The sequence below is a fragment of the Lontra canadensis genome, unplaced genomic scaffold (genome assembly GCF_010015895.1).
Source record: "Lontra canadensis isolate GAN:19392208 unplaced genomic scaffold, GSC_riverotter_1.0 scaffold50, whole genome shotgun sequence".
NCBI classification, from domain to species: Eukaryota; Metazoa; Chordata; class Mammalia; order Carnivora; family Mustelidae; genus Lontra; species Lontra canadensis.
The window spans coordinates 1,218,292-1,241,016 of NW_022631044.1; the positions used below are offsets into that span (position 1 = coordinate 1,218,292).

Below are 22,725 nucleotides of genomic sequence, written 5' to 3' on the forward strand. Positions count from 1 at the left end.
GTTACACATTAAAAAGAAAGCCACAGCCAATACTCAGAATTTGAGGAGTTGGCCCCTGAACTGCCACTCTCGTACCTGTGTGGGCCTAGTCTATGCCTTGGATAACCCATAAACCCTGTTATCATCTGGACCAGGTTTTGCTCCATGGTTCATTGTAAGACAGTGTAAGAATTACTACTGCCTTATAGGTGATGGTGTAGTGGAAAGATACAGATTTAGGACTGGGTCAAAATACCAAAGAGCTGTGTGAGTTTGTCTAAATTTCTGAACTTCCCAGAAAGTCTTAGTGTATTCATCTACAAGAAGAAAGAATACCAACTTCTTGCGGTGATTCTGAGAATGAAATGAAATAGCATAAGATGTCAGCTGCTTAACTGTAGCATATCTTGGGTGTATGGTAATGCCCAAGAGGTAGTTTCTTACCCCTTTTTCTGGCTTCTGATCTGCACTGCTGTCTCTGGGCATCTGCTTTAGTCTTATCCTCATTGCTTCACTCCACTCCCACTCTCACTGTTCAAAAGCCACAGACAAGGCTTCTCACATCTTTGATGTGCCCTCTCTTGATTGTTGGCCCAGAGCCTGTAACTGGTGAAATTTCTGGCTCTCCTTCATGTGCTCTTGGTTCCCAGTCTCCAGTGGGTTTAACTGAATGCAAACCATTTAATGTGGATTTTGTTTATAATGTAACTTCTTTCTTAGTTGGCCTGTGTAGTACTCCCTAACTTAAGTATTTCTATTTGTTGTCTTAAATCATCCAGAGTGGGGATCTTCAGAACATACAAACAGAACCATAGAATTGAAGAACACTTTTTTTGTTGTTAAGATTTTATTTTATTTTTTTTAAGTAATCTCTATACCCAACATGGGGCTTGAACTCACAACCCTGAGGTCAAGAGTCACATGCTCCACCAACTGAGCCAGCCAGGCACCCCTCAGTGTTCATTTTTTAAAGAAACAAAATTCATCCTTTTAATTTTTTATTTTCTGGAAATTTTAATTGTTCTTTAATTTTTTGTGTGTTAAATCATAAAGCCGTAAGCACTCTGGTTTCTAGATAACTTAGGGGATGATGTTTACATTTGTTTCTTAAGAATTATAGTAATTTCAGGATTGCTTAGGTGGCTCAGTCGGTTAAATGTGTGCCTTCGGCTCAGATCATGATCCCGTAGTCCTGGGATCGAGCCCCACATCTGGCTCCCTGCTCAGCGGGGAGTCAGCTTCTCCCTCTCCCTCTGCACCTCTCCCATCTTGTTCTCTCTCTCTCTTTCTCTCTCAAATAAATAAATAAATCTTTAGAATCATAGTAATTTTGGAAGGACTTTCTGAAATTTATTCTCTACAGAAAAATTCCTTTTTCATCTAATTAAGATTTTGAATATTGCTTATCTATTGTTGATTTGGGGGAAAAAGTGCTTCTTGAATAAATAGCTGGGCTTTGTAAATCTTAGTTTAATGTTATAGCTATATTACTCATGGTGATGAAGGTAATATTTAAGATGATTGCCACCAGGCACTCCAATTAATCCAAGATTTTTCAATGCCGAGGATATCATGATGGAGAAAACCTTAAAGGAATCCCTAATGGAAAAATAAATTCTGATAATTTTTGTTGGGATTTCATTTCAGTCCATTAACAATATGGTTTACGCTCTTGTTATTCCAGGGAAAGGTGGCCCAGACGGCGTGTATGTCAGCTTGCAAGCATTTAGCCACATCCTTGATGCAGCTCTTGCTGGAAGCTGAAGTAAGACAGCTTACTCTGGGAGCACTACAGCAGTTCAACTTGGATGTCAGAGAATGTGAACGTAAGACAGAGAACCATCCCTTTGCTTGTTTGTTTCACTTGTGTGTGTACTCACTTCTATGAAAAAAAAAAAAAAAAGGTCTGTGGGGTCTTCGTTCCTGATGGAGTTGAATACCTGGATGGCGGAGACAACTTGAAGGGGGCATAGAAATGGTCCATCAGTAAGCTGATTTGAGCACCCAGAGGTGCCTAGGCCCCTACACAGGCCATAGATCTCTGGCCACAAACAAGTTTGCCATCTAGGGGGGGATACAAGGCAGACATGCATTTAATACACACCAAAGAAAACCTGATTTGTCTGAAGACTTCAGAAGAATGCAGTGCCCAGCCACTTTTTTTTTTTTAAATTTTAAACCTATTTTTACATCTTATATGCAAACTCTTCTTCATCTGAAAAACGAATGTGTGTGCATCTATCAGTTGGAGATGCTTTTCTATTGTAGGTAGAAACAAAATGTTAGACAGAGTGGTTTAAAAAAATGGGTTTTATTTTTCTTAGAGACAATGAGTTGCTATATTGATTTAGTTGCTCAGTGATGTCATCAAGGACTTGGGCTCTTTTTTTTTTTTTCTATAGTAGAGTTGACACACAGTGTTACATTAGTTTCAGGTATACAACATAGTGATTCAGCTTCTCTGTACCTTATGCTTTGCTCACCACAAGTGTAGCTACCACCTGTCACCATACAGTGCTGTTACAGTATTACTGACTATTCCTGGGCTGTGCCTTTTATTCGCATGACTTCTTCATTCCTTAACGGGAAGCCTGTATCTTCCACACCCCTTCACCTCTTTGCCCATCCTTCCACCTGCTCTTCTCTGGCAACCATCAGTTTGTTCTCCGTATTTATTGGTCTGATTCTGCTTTTGGTTTGTTTATTCATTTGTTTTGTTTTTTAGATTCCAAAGATGAGTGAAATTATATGGCATTTAGAGGACCCAGGCTCTTTTGTTCCCTCTCTTATGCCATACTTAGAGTGGTGTGGACTTTTCCTCTTCATACACATTATTCCTTCTCATACATATATTATATAATAGTCAGGAGAGACTCACATTCCTTCAAAAAAATGAAAGTAAAAACAGAAATGCCCTCTGACCCAGTAATTCCACTTCTAAGAATTTACCCAAAGAAAACAGAAACACTAATTTGAAAAGATATATACCCTCTTGTGTTGATTGCAGCATTACTTACAGTAGCCAAAATATGGAAACAACCTAAGTGTCCACAGATAGATGAATGGAGAAAGAAGATGTGACATGTATCTACAATGGAATATTATTCAGCCATAAAAAAGAATACAGTCTTGCCATTCACAACAACATGGATGGACCTAGAGAGTATTGTGCTAAGTGAAATAAGTCAGAAAGAAAAAGATAATAACACATGTTCACTTAAATGTGGAATCTAAAAAGTAAAACATAAAACCCCAGAAATAGACTCATAAATACAGAAAACCAACTGGTGAATGCCAGAGGGAGGGTGGGGAATGGGTAAAATATGTGATGGGGATTAAGAGGTACAAAATTCTACTTAAAAAATAAGAACATGACAGAGGTGAAAATTAGAGCTTAGGGAATATAATCAATACTGTAAGAACTTTGTATCGTGGCTCACTTGTGGTCATCATTTTGTAATGCATATAATTGTCAAATCACTATGTTGTACACCTGAAACTATAATATAATATTGTATGTCGGCTGTACTTCAGTTAGGAAAAAAAAAAAAAGAGGAGGAGACTTACATTCAAGACAGGAAAAAAGAGGCCAATGTCACTTATTCCTTTTATTAAGAAAATTAAGACCTTTTCAGGAGATCCCTAACAAACTTCCCTGTCTCATTGGTAATGGCATAGATACATAGTCACCTCCAGCTTTAAGGGAGGCCACAAGATTATCTGGCAAAGTGACAGAGGACCATCATTATTGGGATAGTTGATTCATCGTGAATCATCCCCTTGGAGTTGAACACAAAATTAGTTCTGGTTAGGAAAGAGAAGGAAGAAATAGAGAGTGTTCTGGTGTTCATTGTGCTATCAATGAGAAATGAAAATGAACAGAAATTCTATGACAACTTGAAATTTTTTTTTCTGATTCTAAGAAAATCAGTGGAAAATTCTTAAAAGTGTGCTAAACTTCTTCCCCATTTTTAAGATTTTTACTGCCTATTGGTTTCCCTTGATTGATTTTTAAAAAAAATTTTTAAATTTTTTTATAAACATATAATGTATTATTCGCCCCGGGCTACAAGTCTATGAATCACCAGGTTTACACACTTCACAGCACTCAGCATAGCACATACCCTCCCCAATGGATTTTTGATGGCTAGAAATTAAGGTTTATTGGCAATGCTGGTTTTAATTAATTACTTACTGGAGACTTCCAGTTTCAGTCACCACAGAATATCAACGTTACCTTTTTGCCATAAACAACTGTAAAACTGGATAGAGCAATTCTTTTCATGTATTGGGCAGTAGATAGCACAAGGCTGTGATCTTTTAGAAAGGGGAAATGCATAAGGTAAACTTGACATTCAATCTCGTTTTCTGTCTGGGGGCACTATCCAAACAGGTGCCCAGAAAAGTAGAGCCCAAATCAAAACTGGAGTTTTACACAGAAAGGACAAAACAGAACAACAACAACAAAAAAAAACAGAGATTGGCCCAAGCTCTGGTGAGGCAGCTGGGATTTGTGGGGCAAGATACGAGAGAGAAAAGAATTGTTTAAAAGTCTGCATCAGAGGGGCACCTGGGTGGCTCGGTGGGTTCATCCTCTGCCTTCGGCTCAGGTCATGATCCCAGGGTCCTGGGATTGAGCCCCGCATCGGGCTCTCTTCTCAGCGGGGAGCCTGCTTCCCTCTCTCTCTGCCTGCCTCTCTGCCTACTTGTGATCTCTCTCTGTCAAATAAATAAAATAAAATTAAAAAAAAAAAAGTCTGCATCAGAGAGCCCATGAATCTTTGGTCAAAACTGAGTTGCCATTTGCAGAGGGTAAAATCCTGTGAGGGCCGGCAGAGTATAGCCACTGAGGATCTGTGACCTGAGTAGGAATGCCAGACATTGGAATTCTGACCAACCAAAGTTGAAGACCAGCTAATCATCTTGTACATTCAGTAAGACCCTAGAAAGTTAGGCCTTAAGAGTACTGAAGCTCTTGAGTAAGAGCCAATCTTGATCCACCCTAACAAAGCCTAATAATGATACTTAACAAGATAAAGGTCATCTGCCAATAAAATAACTGCCTGCCAAAACCAAACTCAACTGTCTTTGAAGGAAGAAGAACATACACAAAATTTCAGACTCTTAACCACATAACCTCAACAATTTTACAGCAAGAAGTTAAGATTTGGCATGCAAAGAGAAAGGAAAATGTGACCCATAAGAAGAAAGGACAGGCAATAGAAATAGACCCACTGATGACAGAAATGTTGAAAACAGCAGACAGGGCCTTTAAAAATCTGCCTATGGATATATTCAATATAAACTATAGCTGAATTTTTTTCCACCTTTCATAAAAAGCATTAACCCATTGATTCAAAAAGCTCAACGAATCTTAAGCAGGATAAACACAGAGCCACACTGAAGTACATTACAGTCAGATTGCTAAAAAATAAATAAATAAATAAAAATAAATAAATGAAAGAGAAAGTCTTAAAAGCACCCCAAGAAGAAAAGACATAATGAAAGGCAATGATAAAAATGACTGCTGCTAATAAGAATCAGTATAACCAGAAGGCAATAGAGTATCTTCAAAGGAAAGAAAGGAAAGGAAAGAAAAACAGAAAAGGCCTGTGAACCTAAAACTCTGTTTTGTAAAACATACCCTTCACAAATCAAGATAAGGACATTTCAAATGAAGAGAAGTTAAGAAAATTTGCTTCCCAGGTTTGTACTACAAGTCATTTAAAAGGTAGTTTTTCCAGTTGAAGGGCAATACTAGAGGCTAACTCAGATCTATGAGGCAGATGACATTGTTTAAAGAGGTCTAAAGCAATAGACACATCTCTATCTAAAACCTTCACATGACCTTATTAGGACAGGACATTTAACTCCCCTTCTTGAATCTGGGCAAGTTTGTGACTTGATTATAACCAACAGAATGTGGCAAAAGTGGCCTTGGTGACTTAGGTGGCTCAGTCATAAAAGGCATTGCTGCCACCATTCCCTTAGTTAACTGCTGCCTAAGAAGTCCAACTAAGTCCAACTGTCCAACTGCCTAAGAAGTCCAACTGCCTTAAGGCCTCAACGATGTAAGGAGCCCCAAATTGGTTTCTATGGGGAGACCACCCGGGGAAGCTCTGATGGCCTGACATTTTAAATTTGATGTTCTTGGTGCTGTATTTTGTTATATTCGTTTAAATAGTGTTAGATTGTGTTGTGACCTGTATTTACATTTCGTGGGTTTGGTTGGAATCTTTCAAAGCTTGTGTTTATGTTTACATCAGGTCCAGAGCTACTTTTTCTGTAGGTCTTAACAACCCCAAATCTAAAGCAACGCTTTTCAAAGGATTCTACCTGATGTCCCAGGTATCTGGAGACCTTTCAGTTCTGGCTGGTGGGAATACAAAATATGCCCATCTCTGTAAAAGCTCTGTAAATTATTCAACATGTTTATTTCTGGTGATTCTTTCCCCAGTCTTGGGTAGTATCTTCTCATACATGCCCAGACTAGTACTCAGCCAAGTATTCAGTGGGACCCTTCTGCAATTTTCCTGAGTCCTCTCATTTGTAACTTCCACCATTCTGGGATTTGGCCAGAAAATACTAGTTGCCTTGGCATTCTGGACCATAGTCTGTGACTTCAACTCAGATGGCCATGTTTTGCTTGGATTCCCTCCCTATGCCCGCTTTGCATCACAGCCTGGAAACTGCCTCTAGGTATGCTTACCTGATTGATTTTCCTTCTTTCTGAGATCACAGTCCTGCACTGTCATTTGGTTTCTAAAACCATTCCTTCACGTGCTCTGTCTATTCTTGAGGGCTTTTTCTTGTTTTCTGTTTTTTATCCAGTGGGAAGGTGAGTCCTCTTCCTATTACAACATCATGACCAGTACCAGAATCAAACATCCTCTCGTGCTTTTAAAAAAGTTTATATTTTGCAGAAACAGAAACTGTTCTTTGTAGAATTTTTAGGGAAAAAAAAGTTGAGTACAAAGAGAAAATAAAAATTACCATATTCTCATCTTTCAGAAGTACAATTCCAGGGATTGTATTCAGAAATGATAATATCTATCAGCCACAGAACTTTTTCTAGAAATCATCCAATTCCTTGCATTTAATTAGTCCAAATTGTTTTACATGCCTCTATCTTAACCAGTTATTTACCAGGGGGATAAAAACATAATGATTGGCTAGGCCAGTCAAAATTGATTTTTAGTATTGGGTATAAAGTCATCCCTTTCCAAGTTTTGAAGAAAGAGTAGAACCTCATTGTGATATAAACAAAAGGAAGGACAGGGCTTTGGAGTGGGTGAACCAACCAATGTCATTGGCTTAACAAAGTCTGATGAATGATTGGGAATGACTACATGACTGTATTTAGTCACAGCTAAAAGATAAAGAGGAATGGAGGTGATGAGGCTAAAATATATGAGCCTTGAGGAAGAGTGATGGTCTAGGAGAAACACTGGGGAGTAAGGGAGATGCCCATGCTGGTGCCTGATTCTGAAGGACATTTTACATAGGAGAATGAGCAGCTTCTACTTGAGAGAACGGTAGGGGAATTGGTATCCTTAGCACAGAGCTAGCTTTCAGTTAAGGCTGAGAGGTGGAGAAATTCCCTTAATGAAAGGGTGGAATCCTACTAGAGTTTGTTAACCATGCCTAAGTGGTTCCAGAGAGCCAGTACTATATCTAAAAAGCCGTTTGATATTGGTAATAGCCTTGTTCAGACTTAGGATCAGCTCGAAGCCAACATTTGTAGGGCCTGAGACAATGCCTCCAGTAACCATATTACCACTGAATATTTTTTCTCCATATATTGTGGAACCACTAAGATTCATTGATGTAGAGTTTTAATGTTTCACTTCTGATTGTCAGTAATTTGTCTGTCAAGAAACTTTCCATGGACATTTATGTTATTTTAAAAGAAAGAATTCTATTCTACGTCTTTTGCTATACCATCCCCCTAATTCTTTTTTTTCTTTAGATGCTCAGCGGTCTATAAAAAATCTTAAAGAAATGATACATAAGATTCAAGTAACTATACAGAGGCGTATAAAAGCAGCCCCAAATGACAAGATAATTAACACTTACATCTTTCTACCCAGTGGTGTGTGCCTGCAGTATTTTCTCTATTGTCTGTGAGTCCTTGCAAGAACTGTAGATGTCCCAAAAAAAATCAAACTCTGGACAAGGTAGAATACGAATGTACCTTAAGTGTTTGATTCTGAGGCCTGGGCTGTCATTTTCTTAGATCCAAGTACACAGAGAAATTGTAGGCATTACCATGAGCCTGAGAAATTCAGCTAGTACAGTGCAGTCATGAAGAACATTGAGTTCAGGGTCAGCTCAACCAAACGGATTCAAGTCCCCATTTAAGATTTAGTGTGGCCGTGGGTCCATTATTTAACCTCTCCCAGTGCCATTTATGAAATAGGAATAATAATAGTAACTAATACTACAGAGATGGGGTCAGGATTAAATAAGAGAATGCATGGAAGGGTTTATTTTGTGGCCGATAAAGCACTAAGTACGCATGAAGTAGCAGCTTCCCCTGTTCTCATGAGCAGGGGAAGCGGTGTGGCCACTGATTAATATCCCCAAGGTCTTGTGTGGGCCACTCGGATGTTTGTCTGCGGTTTATAAATCAGGGAGGTTTGGAGATGCCCTTTTATTTGGTGTAAGAAATTCATTTTCGTTTCCAGTAACTGTCTGTGAAACTGCTGTGGTTGTCCTGAAATGTCTGGTCCAGAACCAATGATTTTCCGATTCTCAGCTTGATGCCCTTGTAAGATACCAGTCAGTGGGCTCAGCTGTTTACAGGCAACACGAATGCTTAGGGCATCATTATCTAACAGGAATGTTGTTATGTACTTTTTCCTGATGAGATGCTAAACCAAATACCTTTAACGTGGAGGCTCTTGGGAATTCAGGAGGTATGAAGAAAATATTCCTCCCCCTTTCAGAGTTGACAGTAACCTCTAAGTATTTCTGCTTTGTATAGATTTCATCTTACACCTCTGTACGTCTGCACATCTTAGATTTGCTTTTGGATGTGGGAGCCTTGGAATCTGGCAAAGAGACTGGATTTTAAATACCAGCAAGTCTTGATAGCCTCGTACTTTACCTCCTTCGCCAAATGTGGGCTGTTTGTCATTCATGTACTTCCTAATCAGTCTGTGCCTGGATTGGGAATTTCCTGGGTTTTCTCTTTGTGCGTTCTGAATAAAGAGGTCTAGCTTCATAGTCAAGCTGAACTACTTGCTTAGAACATCAGTTCAATAATCTGTTCGCTTATTCGAAAGATATATGTGATATATGTGGAAATACAACGGGAAACAATGGATTTTAAATAGGAGAGTGATTTGGTTCAATTTGCTTATTTATTTATTTTTAATTTTATTTATTTAGTTCTCAGAAAGAGAGAGAGCACACACAAGCAGGGGGAGTAGGAGGCAGAGGGAGAAGCAGACTCCCCACGAGCAAGGAGCCCAATGTGGACTCGATCCCAAGACTCTGGGATCATGACCAGAGCAGAAGGCAGACACTCAACTGACTGAGCCACTCAGGCATTCCTTGAATTACTATTTTAATCATATTCTGAGTCTTTATAAATGTATAGGTAGATCCTATTTTAGACTTCATTTTGTGAGCTGCCTTCTTTATGCTTATATAGTAATCACAATTTCATTAAAACAATTAAATATCTAGGGTACAAGTCCTTTTCATTACAGTTCTGTTTTTCAAGAATGTTTTGGGCTTTTTTTTTTTTTTTTTTTTTTAGCCTTCCTTTCCCCCCCCCCTTTATAGAGTTAGACTCTACTCTCTCCTGTTCTATCCATTCTTATGTTCTTTTTCTTTCATAATTTTAGAATACTTTGTCAAATTTTTTTTTTAAGATTTTATGTATTTATTTGGGAGAGAGAGATGGAGAGATGCAAGAGAGTACACAATTGGGGAAGAGAGGGAAAAGCAGACTTTCAGTTGAGCCTGGAGCACAGTGTGGGGCCAAATCCCAGGACGCTGAGATCATGACCTGAACTGAAGGCAGACACTTAACCAACGGGGCCACCCAGGCACCCCTACATTCGTATTTTTAAAAGGGACTCTGCATTTATCAGGAGCCATCAAGACCAGTAACAAGGCTGCTACAGTATAGAGATATATGATAGAGTTAAGTTGGGAGCTTCATGAAAATGAATGAATCAACTCATTTAACCTCCCTAAGTCCATTAATGAACTAGAAGTACTAATCTCTGCTCTGTCTCACAGTATTGTTAGGAAGTGAAATGAGATATTGTGTATAAAATCATTTGCAAACAGCCATGGGAATTTTATTACATTAATCATTTCTTTATCCATATCCTTTAATGTGTTTTTCTTATTTTCTTTCTTACTTCCACTGTGATATGGTTCATAATGTTAAATGTTTTCAGTTTTTAGTTACCTACTCAGGTCCCTAAATTATTCAAAAGATCAGTATATTGAAAGTATAATATAATTAAGCCAAATCCAGGGCACGTTTGGTTGCATTTCTTTTAAAATTTAGAGGAATCCATTTCTCAGGACCCATCAGTCTTTTTCACAGAATAAACTGGGCCCTTGAACAAGAAAGTAAGAGAGAGTGCACCTTGCCTAAAATTCAGTTCTTTAATAATCAAGTTAATCTGGCCTTGGTTTACTGTTTTGGGAAGGGCTCCAAAGTCTTCCATTTCACCATTCTTATAATAACCCTCACTTTACAGGTCAGGAAACCAATGTGGAGAATCTGCTGAAACTCAGGATTCTGGCAAACAACTTCAAAGTAGATCTATAATCTCACTAAGCCTACTATGATAGAACATAATGGCAGAACACCATTGGTCACTTACCCTCCCTAAGTCTCCACTCTCACTGAAAGATCAGATAGCTTTCTGAATCCCTAAAGAATTAGTTATAGCTCAAAAGATCCAACAGTTCCTAAGAAGTTTTAACATTTCGATATCTCTGTATATATTCACTAAAATAAATGGCTTTGAGTCCCCTCGTGTTACAGACTTGGGTGTGTTCTAGCTAAGGTTAATCAGGCTACCCTTAATAGACTTGCTTATGATTTTGCCACTGGGGTTTCAGAACTAAAGAATCTTCATAAAGTGATCTCTGTGAACCTTAAATGCCCGGCCCGAACAACTGCCAGTTGGGATAAATGCACTCACTTCTTTTGATTTTCTGCACTGCTTGACCCCACCCACCCTTGACTCCCTTTCCATGTAGTTAATTACCTACCTTTGGTCACTCACACGGGAGTCTGTCTTAGAGAGGGCTCCAGGCATTTCTTTACCTATGTCTTCTTGAGGCGAGGGAGAGAGAACAGAGTCTTCAGGACCTAGTGAGAAACATAAGGGAAGCATATGGGACACACCCACATTGTATCATTCTTCTTTTGTAGCCTTTGAAGTTTATATTATGCGAAGGGAGTTCTGGCCCTTATAACATCTAAGCCAGTGCTAAACCTCAGTCTGCATCAGCCCACCAAACAAACTGTTAAAATAACTGCTAGCTCGTACATTCAATCACGCCTCTCCAGGGAGATGCCCTATAGTAATTAATTTGTCAATCAAGATGATGTTTAGTCGTCCTTGAATAAGTACTGCAAAATGCATATCCCTACCGTTTTCCCTATTTCTGCTGAGAGTCCCGAGGAAACTCTTATTTACGTTTCCTTCCTGATATAATTTCTTTCTTCTTTACTTTTATTTTGCATAGCACCCTTTGAGCCCAGGTTGTGTTTAGATTCGAGTCACAGGGTGAGATTCAGGGAGGGATGGACTATAGCAGAGCAGACTGCGGGGAGGACAGGTGGAGGGGGAGGACATGGTGGAAACCATTCGGGAGAAAGCCGAGGGAGCAAGGTTCCATGATTCCTTGCAGTACTCTTGCATTTACCAAGGAAATATGGTGAGATTATGAAGACAGCTTGTGTATTAGTTCGTAACTTAAAAGATCAATGTTTCGGCTGCTTTTTCAACCCACTCAGCTCTCCAGCTGCAGAGAGGGGAATTCTTGCAATAGAGCCTCACGACTGTCCTTTGTTTGCTTGGATTGTTGAGGTCCACCTTCTAGCAAGGACCAGAGTTTGCCCCGTTTTCATGTTTGCCCGATGTCATTCAAAGCTTTCACGGAACTCATGTTCTTCAGTTTCTTTCCACTGATCAGTGGCAGCACAGTCTAGTCCTCCGAAACTTCACCCTCAGTGGAAACTTAGTTCCCCAGTGACTTAAGATAATACCTTAATTATGAGCTTGGCTGCCACATTCCTCAGACTGTTGACTTCCTGGGACATGATGGGAGGTCTTAATGCCCTTTTCCCTACCATCACCTGCTAACCAGTTTCAAACATTCTACTTTTTCTCCAAAGTCTTTTTGTTTGCCAGCTCAATCCCTAACAATCTGTCTTAATTAGACTATGTTTATTTTCAAGGAACAGAAATCTCCTCAAACCAGTTTAAGAATAAAGGAAAGCTTATTTTAAATATATGCATTTCATGGACTCCAAGAAAAACATAAACAGTAAGTCGGTTAGGTTAGGGATCATGCCTGCCCTGATTGTTCCTATCTCCTTAGCACTTAGCACAGCACCTGACATATGGTGCTTGCTTAATAAATACTTATTGAGTGAGTAAGAATGATTTGATTAGCAACTGCCTCCATTTCTGGATCTCTTCTGTCAACTCTGAGAATGGGAGGGAGTCCAAGTAGGAAGTAGCTTGGATGGATATCCTGTGATATGCATAGCAAGAAAACCTGCGATATAGTTGGAATCCTAAGGAATATTCTTTAGGAGGATGTGCACCTCTCAGGGCAATGATCGGCAACTTCAGTATACACATATCCTTCCACCAGCCTCTGTGGAATATAAAGCCATCTTTGCCACCGACAGTTAATTCACAATATATAAGCCAGGTAATGCATAGTAATTAAAATTGTAGGTGGTAGACGGAGTGGCCTTTGAAACCCTATATCTTCATTTAGCAGTTTGGGCATACTTAACTCCTCCATTACACCTCGGTTTCTTTTTGTAGAATGAAGTTATGGTTGGTGTAACTCGTAGACTTGTTGGGATGATTAAGTAATCACTCATAGAAAATTCTCAATAACTGTTAGCCACCATCCTTGTCACTGTCACTGTCATTATCGGTAGAAAGGGTAAGTAGGCTGAAAGTCAGGAAACTTGTATTTTATAATTTATAAATTTTATTTAATTTGTATTTTATCATTTTATCATTTATAACTTGTATTCTACAACCTCATTGTTGCCACCGACCAGCTGTATGGTCTTGGGAACTCTTTAAGCCTGTTTGGGCCTGTGGCTCCTTATTTACAAAGTGAGAATGTTGGGATAGATGATTTCTAAATTTCTGTCTAGTTTAAAGATAGCATTATTTAGTGTGGGAGGAGAGATCCTGTGGATATTTTTATGTCGGTAGAGAGTTGTTATAAGGATTAAATAAGATAATGCATGTGAAATGCTTTACAGATCCTTCATACATAAATATTTGTCAGTATCAGTAACTATCAAGTGTTTATTAGTTTTCATTGTAGTTATATACAATGACATGTTCCCCAGGGGACTTAGACTTAGAGTATGCAGAAGCAGAGAACAGGCTTTGAGTGATGGCTTCTCAGGGGCTCTTAAACATTCCATGAGCGTTGGAATATGTCAATAATTTTTTTCTCAAAGACACTTTCTATATGATTCTTTAAGGCAGGATTGTCTTAGAGTCTGCTTCATACTATTGCCTTTTGGATAACATGGACTTAGGAAGAAAGTCAAGCTGTATAGCGAAGACCAGAAGTACTGCAGTAGCCTGTGGAGAGGTCAGCGTGGTCGTGGGCAAACTTGGAGTTGCCACGATGAAACGTGTTGGTTAAGCAGTCCTGAATTTCAGAGGATGCTAAAGAATATGAATCCATGTCTTGGGAATTCAGTTATTGGGACATGAGTACTGGTAGAAATAGATTTAAAGGAGAGAAGTTGGATCTCTATGAAATTAAAAAAAATCTTGGAAATGTTAAATCATTGTAGCAAATGGCACCATTTCCTAAGGGATTCTTGTGAAAAGTTTAGAATTAACTTCCTTTCCAATTAAAGTATATTTTTTATACTTTATCTAAAGGACACTTTTCAGATTATATCTTAAGCATTTGGTACGTCTTCAAGTCTTAAAAGGGAGCCATCTGAAGAATCTAAGGTTCGAAGAGAGACAAAAGGAAGAAATTTCAGCTGAGTAAAATTTTAAATCTGATCTCTTTGGGTTATATGAAAATAACAGATGCCTCTTTTCATAGGGTCTGGCTTGAAGATGCAAATGACCTATGGGTAGAGTATTGAAGGACATTTTGTGTGTTTCAGTGTCATTAATTTCAGATCCCCTAGCTTCTATCTTCAACTTCATCTTTCTAATTATAATTTTAAAACAAGTTTTCTCTTTCTGCTGTCTTCCATCTGAGAAACAATAAAATAAGAAGATTGATGATAGACTTTGAGTTCGTGTGCAGACAAATAAACTTGTTTTTTACAATTTGCAGTGCTCTGCGCATGGGCAAATCTAAGGATAATTAGTCATTATTACTTTTAATATGATGGAGACAATAACTTGTTCCATGAGGCAACTTCCATGGCTAATGAGTTTTGTCTTTTGGTTGATTGACTGGTTAATGGAATCAGAAAAATATTTTATATCTCTTCTTTCATTCTCTACTGGAAGTCTACAGGAATTTGGGTAGCCAGTCTTAACAGAGCATATTTTGTTTATCTATTTTATCATTTGTTTTTCCCTTTTCTCCATTTCATTTTTTATTCCTGTTTCTAACTCTCATTTTGTTTCAGGATCTGAAACTTACAGATGTAAGGGAGAATCATGAAGTTGGCAATTGTATATGTATATATGCAGAAATCAGGAGTTCATTCTCTGCATTCTTTGCTTTTTCTGCAAGACCTGGAACACTGTAGATATCCTATAGAAGTCAGATTTTAAACTCAAGTACAGTGGGAATTTGTAGGATGAAAACAGAGGCGATAGCCTCTTAGGTACACAGCTCGCAATCAACGTATTATGCAAAAATCTTCTTTGAAACTTACCGATTTGATTGTAGGGCTTCGTCCCTCTCCCACTTCCCAGATCCTTACCAGTTCTTTTTAAATGCAGGGTTGAGCTTGCATTTTCAGATCTAAAATGATGTGGGAAGAGCACAAAGTACAAACATCTTCCTTCTATCCAAAATAGGTGGTACAAAAGCCTTGCTTTGTTTGCTGTAGTCTTCCCATGACTGTAAGGTTTGTCATGCTATGTGCTGAGCTATTATGATGTGTCTCTCTGCTTTGGAGAACCCAAATAAAAGTTTTCCCTGCCATTAAAATGGCAATGTCACTTCTCTTTGACTATGGTTGATGGACCTGTACCCTCTAAGAGGACTCTTCTCAGACATGGGTCAGTGAGTAGTGCCCACTCAGCACTTACTTTGGCTCATGGGCTGAAGTTCCTTGAATTCCAGAAGATAAGGAAGTCATTGTGTCTCTGAGCCCACTGCCAGACACCTGGTCATTTGATAGTAGGTGCTGCCAACCTGAGCAGTGAGGGCAGGCAACCTGCTCTTCCTCACCATGGCCCAAGATGCCATCCTTGTCAAGCAAATGGAGATGGATCGTGCTTCTCTAACCTTCTTATACATCATTGTCAAGTCTGCCGTTGGCTTCCAGAGATTGGCCAACACAGACAAAGTACTTTTTCTAGTAATGAATGTTGCCTTGGATTGTTTGTGGGGCATAATACAAAGGACCTGCTATATGAAGGATCATAATTTTGAATCAAGTTTCCCTTTCTGTGACAAACTCTCCTAATACCCTAAATTTTGTCTATCTGTTTGGAAAATGTGGTACTTGTCCCATCTCTAAATAAGGACAATGACTGATTCCTCTTTGAAATTGTTTAGATTTTTCTTCCTGATTTTATTTCAATGGGTGCTTGGGGAGGGGTGGGGGGAGGGAAGAGATTTACCTTAAACAACTAGTAGTTTCCAAAAGGCTATTTTCCTGCTGCTTGGTTTTGGAAAGAAGAATACCAGATTTGTTTGTATTTTTTTTTTGTTTAAGTGATACTCCAAAGTTGGTGCTCCTTCCCTCTTTCTCTACATTTCCCATTTTAGCTGTTTCCGATTTTATTTCTTATTTTTCCACAACTTTGAGACCTTATACACTTTGAAAGTTCAGGGACCAGAACAATTAAGAAATGCCATTTCAAGGAAGGAAAAAATTAAAACTATATGGTGGTTATTGCTACTTTCCTGTCACTTCACCTTCGTCCCAGACTTAGAAAAAGAGGTTTTCTTACAGTAGAAGGAGTTTATCATAGCAATTTATTATTCTACAAAATCTTTTTATTGTTTCTTCATTAGAAACTTAAAAAAAACAGTTATTTAAAATGTTTCATTGATCCCCATGATTTGCTTTAAAACACCCAAAAGCATTTTTAGGGAGAAATGAGCCAGTAGAAATCATTGCTCATCTTAATCGTTGCAAACTTGAGACCTCACCACTAGCCTCAGAGCAGCATATGGCCATGTCTTTCTGCTCTATCGACTAGCTCCAAACAGCCCCTCAGCTGAAAGTTATTTTATTTCTTCAGCATTGCTGCTTCCTTCCATCAAGCCATTTGTACATCCATTTTACTCATATAGGCCCAAATCTTAAGGCTTTGTAATAAGCCAGAGTCTCCCAAGAATATCTGATGTGTTCACTGCTCTCGCTTGTGTCCAAGTGTTTACACTGGGGCATTTTGTACATTTTGTATTTTCTTTGGCCCTCACTTCATGTCTTTAGGGCTGAGGCCAGTAAACTATTAATTTTAATTGGGCCATTTTATAGGGTGTAAATCAGGAAGCCATATTAAATAGCACATTTATTTAAAAATTATTTTAATTAAAAAAAATAAATAAAAACAAAAATTATTTTAATTGTTGACTGTTGACAGACTTCTACCCAGGTCTGCAAGAAGTTCCCATAACATTCTAATCCATCTGCTACCTTTAGGTGGAACATACCTTATACATCTCAAAAAATTGATGAAAGTCCTAGTTTTTATAAGACATTTTAAAAGAAAAAAAATTCATGTCTCTCAATCATTACTTGCTCTGGCATTTCAGCATTTAACAGATTCTGATTTGAGTTAAACCATCTAGTCTACTTTTAGCATTACAAATTATAAAAATTTGTCTTTTTTTTCTCTCTTCGTCTATTTTATCAGTCTATGTATATGTGTGTGTGAATGATTGAGAGGAGAGAGAGAGAAGTTGAGGAGACCTGAATTTCTCCAGAAGATCACCTTAGCATTTCCAATTTTTATATTTCTAAGATTGGAATTTGGAAAACATGAGGGAAATATCATTGCCAACACTTCCATTTAGAAAAGCTAAGTTTCCTATGTTTCGATGTATAGAATTTTGTAAGTTTTGGCTATAAGGTTCGGTGATTGTGGTTGATCTATATTTTACTTCTATTTTCCACTCCTTTCCTGGGAGGAGAAAGTGGTATGGTAGGTCACTGTAGAATTGAGACCTGTCTTCTCTTTGTTTGATCACTAAGTAGCTGTGAATAATACACTTAATTTCTTTTAAAATCTCCTTACTCATTTGTTAAATATGAATGGTTTGCACTAGGCTATCCGATTGAAATACATGGGTAGGAGTTAGCCTCTCAAGGAGGATGTAGGTTAGGAAGGATGTTCTGTCTAAGGCAGGTGTTCGTATAAATTCTGGGAGGAAATTAAAAGCGTGGCGTATCAGAGAACTAAAACTAGTTCATTATGACCAGAAATAGGATGAAATGAAGTAGGATAGCCAAGAGGAAATGATGAAAATATAATCCCTGCTAGCTCGTGGAAGACTTATTGAGAAGTATATACTTCATTCTAGGTACATAGGGAGCTGGTCATGTTTTATTGCATGAACTCAACATGGTCATTTTCTGCTTTAGGAAAACCACTGTGGTAAAATTGTAAAAAATGCATAGAAGAGGGACCAGCCTAATATAGGAACTAGTAGGGTCGTCAGATAAAAAACAGGACACCAAGTGAAATGTGAATTTCAGGGGGAAAATTGAATTTCAGATAAACAGTGAATAATTTTGGGTGCCTGTTGGTTGCATAGCTGTGTTTGGCTCAGGTCATGATATGAGGGTCCAGAGAGTGGGCCCTGCATTAGGCTCTCTGCTCAGTGGGGAGCCTTCTCCCTCTCTCTTTTCTACTCCCCATGCATGTACACTCACCTCTGCGCAGTCTCTCTCTCTCTCTCTCTCTCTCTCTCTCTGTGTCAAATAAATAAAATCTTAAAAAAACTGAATAATTTTATGTAATACTGCATGGTCGTGCAAATGTCAGGTAAGATAAGGACTGGAAAAGTGTTGCTTTAGTAAGAAGGAAGCCAAAGTAAATTCTAGAGACAGTACTTTTGGTGGAAGTTAGGGTAGTAGAAACTAGATTACAGAGAGGTCAGGAATGAGTGGAAGATAAAGAAGTTGAATCAATGCTTGTAAACAGCTCTTTCAGAAATTGAGTTTGAAAGAGAAGAAAGAATAGGTTATTTCATTGCCTCTGAGAATTTCAGTGGTTATTTTTCTTTATGTTGCCATAGTTCAGCCTAATGATTTGGGACTGTTTAATAGCAAATAACACCAAACATTTTATATAATGTAACTGAGAAGAAAAGAAAAATAATTCTTCCTTTATTTTCTTTGTGGACATCAGTAAAATTTGCCTAGTCATTTTCCTCTTCTTTCTGTCATCCTCTTCCCTTTCTTCTGAATGAGGTACCTTTCTGGAGAAATTCAAATAACCATTTTCCACCAAATCCCAGCAGTCAGCCTGCTTGAGACCTGCCCTTTCCCTCCGAGTCACTGGAATCTCTTTGTCAACTGTTCTTCTGTCAGCGGATGGAAACAAGGTTTAGCCTAAGCCCCTGCCTGGACAATTAACCAGGGGAAAGGGTGAGGTTCTCTACTCTTGGCTAGAAAAGCATTTTAGAGAGCTTTTCAGCAAGGATCATTTGAGCGACCAGAGTGCTTTTAATACTTGAAATGTTCATTTATCTCCTATACCTTCTAGCCCTTAAGATAGTCCTTTAAGAGCACCAGTGTATCATGGAAAGAAGTTGCTTATGTGCCTTAAGAAACAATTATTTTCGGGCGCCTGGGTGGCTCAGTTGGTTGAGCGACTGCCTTCGGCTCAGGTCATGATCCTGGAGTCCTGGGATCGAGTCCCACATCAGACTCCCTGCTCGGCAGGGAGTCTGCTTCTCCCGCTGATCTCTCTCCTCTCATGCTCGCTCGCTCTCTCTCAAATAAATAAATAAAATCATTAAAAAAAAAATTAAAAAAAAAAAAGAAACAATTATTTTCATTTCCTTTTCTTGCAGCTAATGTAAATTCTCTTTAAACACTCATCTCCCTCTCAGCTGTACCTAGGAGTTAAAATCCTTAATCCTTCTTCTAGAGCTCCAGAGTTGTGTTAGAAGTCCATTTCTTGACCTTTACCTAGTAATGATCAGCCCAAGGGCTCAGGTTGCGCAAACAGAGATTCTCTTCTTTTGTTTTTGTTTATTTCTTTGTTTGTTTTAGGGGGCAAGGAGAAAAGGGAAAACATACTCTAAACTGAGTTCTCAGTGGCACAGTTTATGTTCTCTAAGTAAGATGGATCCTGAGGGTCCCACATTTAGGTCTTGACCTCTGTAGGTAAATCCATTAGCCCATGTAACCAGAATAGTATTTATGTTGATATTGATCTAATGCAAACATTTAGCATGGATGTTAGATCATTGTTTTAATACTTTACATTAGATTTCCATTGTAGGGGGAAAACTTCACAGCAGATAGTCAAACAATTTCATGAAGCAAAGAATCAAATCTAATAAATATAGAAAATGTTAACTTTCTCTGGGCAAGATATACAGAACTTTTTACTTGGCCATGTGAGAAATGGTGTCTAATAATGAAGGCTTGTTTTAATTTAATATCTTTAAATTTTTAATTCAATGAAGAAATGACCATGTAGAGGGCGAAAGCCTATTATTTTATTGTATCCAATTCCAGTAATTTTCACGTTAATTATGCTGGGGCATGTTTGTGGCTATAGCCTGGAAGTTAAAATGGACCCCATACCAAGTTCTATCGCGCTTGATCTGGATGGGACTTTGTGTTCCAACAGCAATTCTCTGACACCAGTTGGGTGTCCTACATTTCAACCCAATTCTAGCACTAACAACCTGGAGTTATTACAGACCCCACAAGTTAAGGAGTCAGTCCCATAAGACTGCCTCTCTTCAGACATCAACCACAAGTCTCAGATGTCCAAGCCACTCATACTTCTTCCGAGGTGACTGCAGACTCAGGGTTCCGCACGCTCCCTTGTTTTCAATAATTCACTAGAAAACTCTCAGAAATCATTGAAAGTTCTGTACTACGGATTATAGGTTCATTATAAAGGCTGTACCTTGGGAACACCCAAATGGAAGATATGTACAGATCAGGGTCCTGGGGAGGAGGAAGACAGCACAGAATTTTCACAACCTTTCCTCATTAGAGTTTGGGCATGTCACCCTTCCAGCACATCAATGTGTTCACTAATCAAGAAGATTTACGGAGCTTCAGTGTCCAGTGTTTTTATATGGGCTTGCATTACCTGGGCATGATTGAGTAAGTAATTGGCTACATAAATGAAATCAATCTCTAACCCCTTTACCCTTACTGGAGACTGGGGTTGAGGCTGAGCTTTGTCTTTAAAACTGAGGGCATACTTGAGCAACCTTGTTAGTATCAACATAGGTATGGTCCAAAGAAGCTCATTGTGAATAACAACTCCAGTTGTTCAGGAGCTTTCCAGGGTATTTGAAACTCGATTCCTGGGGGAAAAGACCAGATATGTTCTTTACCATATCACAGACCTCAAGAGTATATTTGATTTAGTCCTATAGCTTTAAGTAAGCGAAATATTATTACCTTCATTTTACAGCAGACATCTGGTACTAAAACCTTACAGGATTGGCCCAAGGTCACATAAGCAGATTTTAGAAAGGACTAGAATTTCATCTAATGATACATCTATCTTTTGTGGACATCAGCTTACATTATGAGACTTAGTTTTCCTAGCAAATTGTGGGAACATCCATGAAATATATATCAAAGAAATACTAACTACTCTGTTTGGAAAGAATTATATTAATATAATTGAAAAAATAATCTAGCTTTTTTAACTTTGGAAACTTCCCATGTGGAACCTACCTTAGTCATTTCTCTGACTTTCAGTATTTTTCATAGTGTGGTATGATACTCGTCCACCATGTTTGGAGTTCTGATAGTGAGTCTTGATCCTTTTCCTTTTAAGGAATCAGCATTTATTTTCTGTTGCACATTATAAAATATTTTACAGTTATAGATCAGGATTGTCACTGTCATCACTGGTTGGAGAAACAGAGGCAGTAAGCTTTGCCCGGAAACTTCCATACTCATCAGCTCTCATCATTTGAAAAAATGGACACCCTACTGCTTTTTCCAAAAATGATTTGAGATCACTTTCAACAAGGTAAATTGAAAAAATAAGTAAATTAGGTACCAGAGCTTCCAATTATCCATAGTTTTCCTTCCTGCGGTTTCCATTACCCAAGATCAGCTGTCATCTGGAAGCAGTTGATCCTCCTAAGGTATCATCAGAAAGTCAGTAGTAGACTAACACTGCATCACAAAGCCCACATCTCTCATCTCTTTTATCTCATCACGCAAGCATTTTATCTTCTCACGTCATCACAAGAAGGATGAGAATTGTACAATAAGATATTTTGAGAGAGAGACCACATTCACATAACTTTTAGTACACTATATTATTATAATTGTTCTATTGTTGATCTCTTACTGTGCCTATTTTATAAATTAACATAGGTATGTATGTATAGGAAAAAACATAGTATGTATATATGGGGTTCGGTACTCATCCACTGGGTGAGTTGGTACATATCCCCCCACAGATAAGGGGGGGCAGATGTTTAAGAAAGAAAAAATGGGTTGAAGAGAAGAAAGATGAGAATACAAGTATCAGGATTAATAGAGAGGTAATAGAAAAATGTGTTGACAGGAAAGGTGAAGAATGTATTATACAAAGTATGTAGCTCTCTGAGGGCATAGGAATTATAATATATATAATTATATATAATATTTTAATATGAGCTGAGTAGAACCCATTGTATAGCATCATGGACATTTGCTTCAATCTTAATTTCACAGCCAATGTGAAAAATAGAATTCATCCTCCTGTGAATTTTAGGAAGGGTCATTCTTTGTCATTTCAAAATCTGAAGTCATTCTTGGGCAGAATTAATTTTTTTAAAGATTTTTTTTTTTTTTTATTTTGAGAAAGAGAGAGAAAACATGAGTTGGGGGATGGGCAGAGGGCGAGAGAGAACCCAAAGCACACTCCTCACTGAGCCTGAGCCCAACACAGGACTGGATCTCACCACCCTGAGATCATGACCTGAGCCAAAACTAAAAGTTGGACAGTTAACCAACTGAGCCACCCAGGCGCCTCTTGGCACAATTAATTTTAATTTACATGCATTACAGTTGACGTCATCTAAAGCTGTGTTGTCCAATGCTATAGCTACCAGCCTTAAGTGGCCATTTGAACATTTGAAATGTAGCTAGTCAAAAAAGAAAATGTGCTGTAAATGTAAAATACATACTGAATC

At 38.3% G+C, this 22,725-nt stretch overlaps 1 protein-coding gene across 4 annotated transcripts in view; it reads left to right on the forward strand.

Annotated features, from left to right (window-relative positions):
- EXOC6B (exocyst complex component 6B) overlaps window positions 1–22,725 on the forward strand; it is a 607,587-nt gene that overhangs the window by 425,876 nt on the left and 158,986 nt on the right. For all 4 annotated transcript variants that reach the window (XM_032873651.1, XM_032873652.1, XM_032873653.1 and 1 more), the window contains one exon: window positions 1,664–1,805. In XM_032873651.1, coding sequence (XP_032729542.1) covers window positions 1,664–1,805 — 142 coding nt within the window. The remainder of the gene's footprint in view (window positions 1–1,663; window positions 1,806–22,725) is intronic.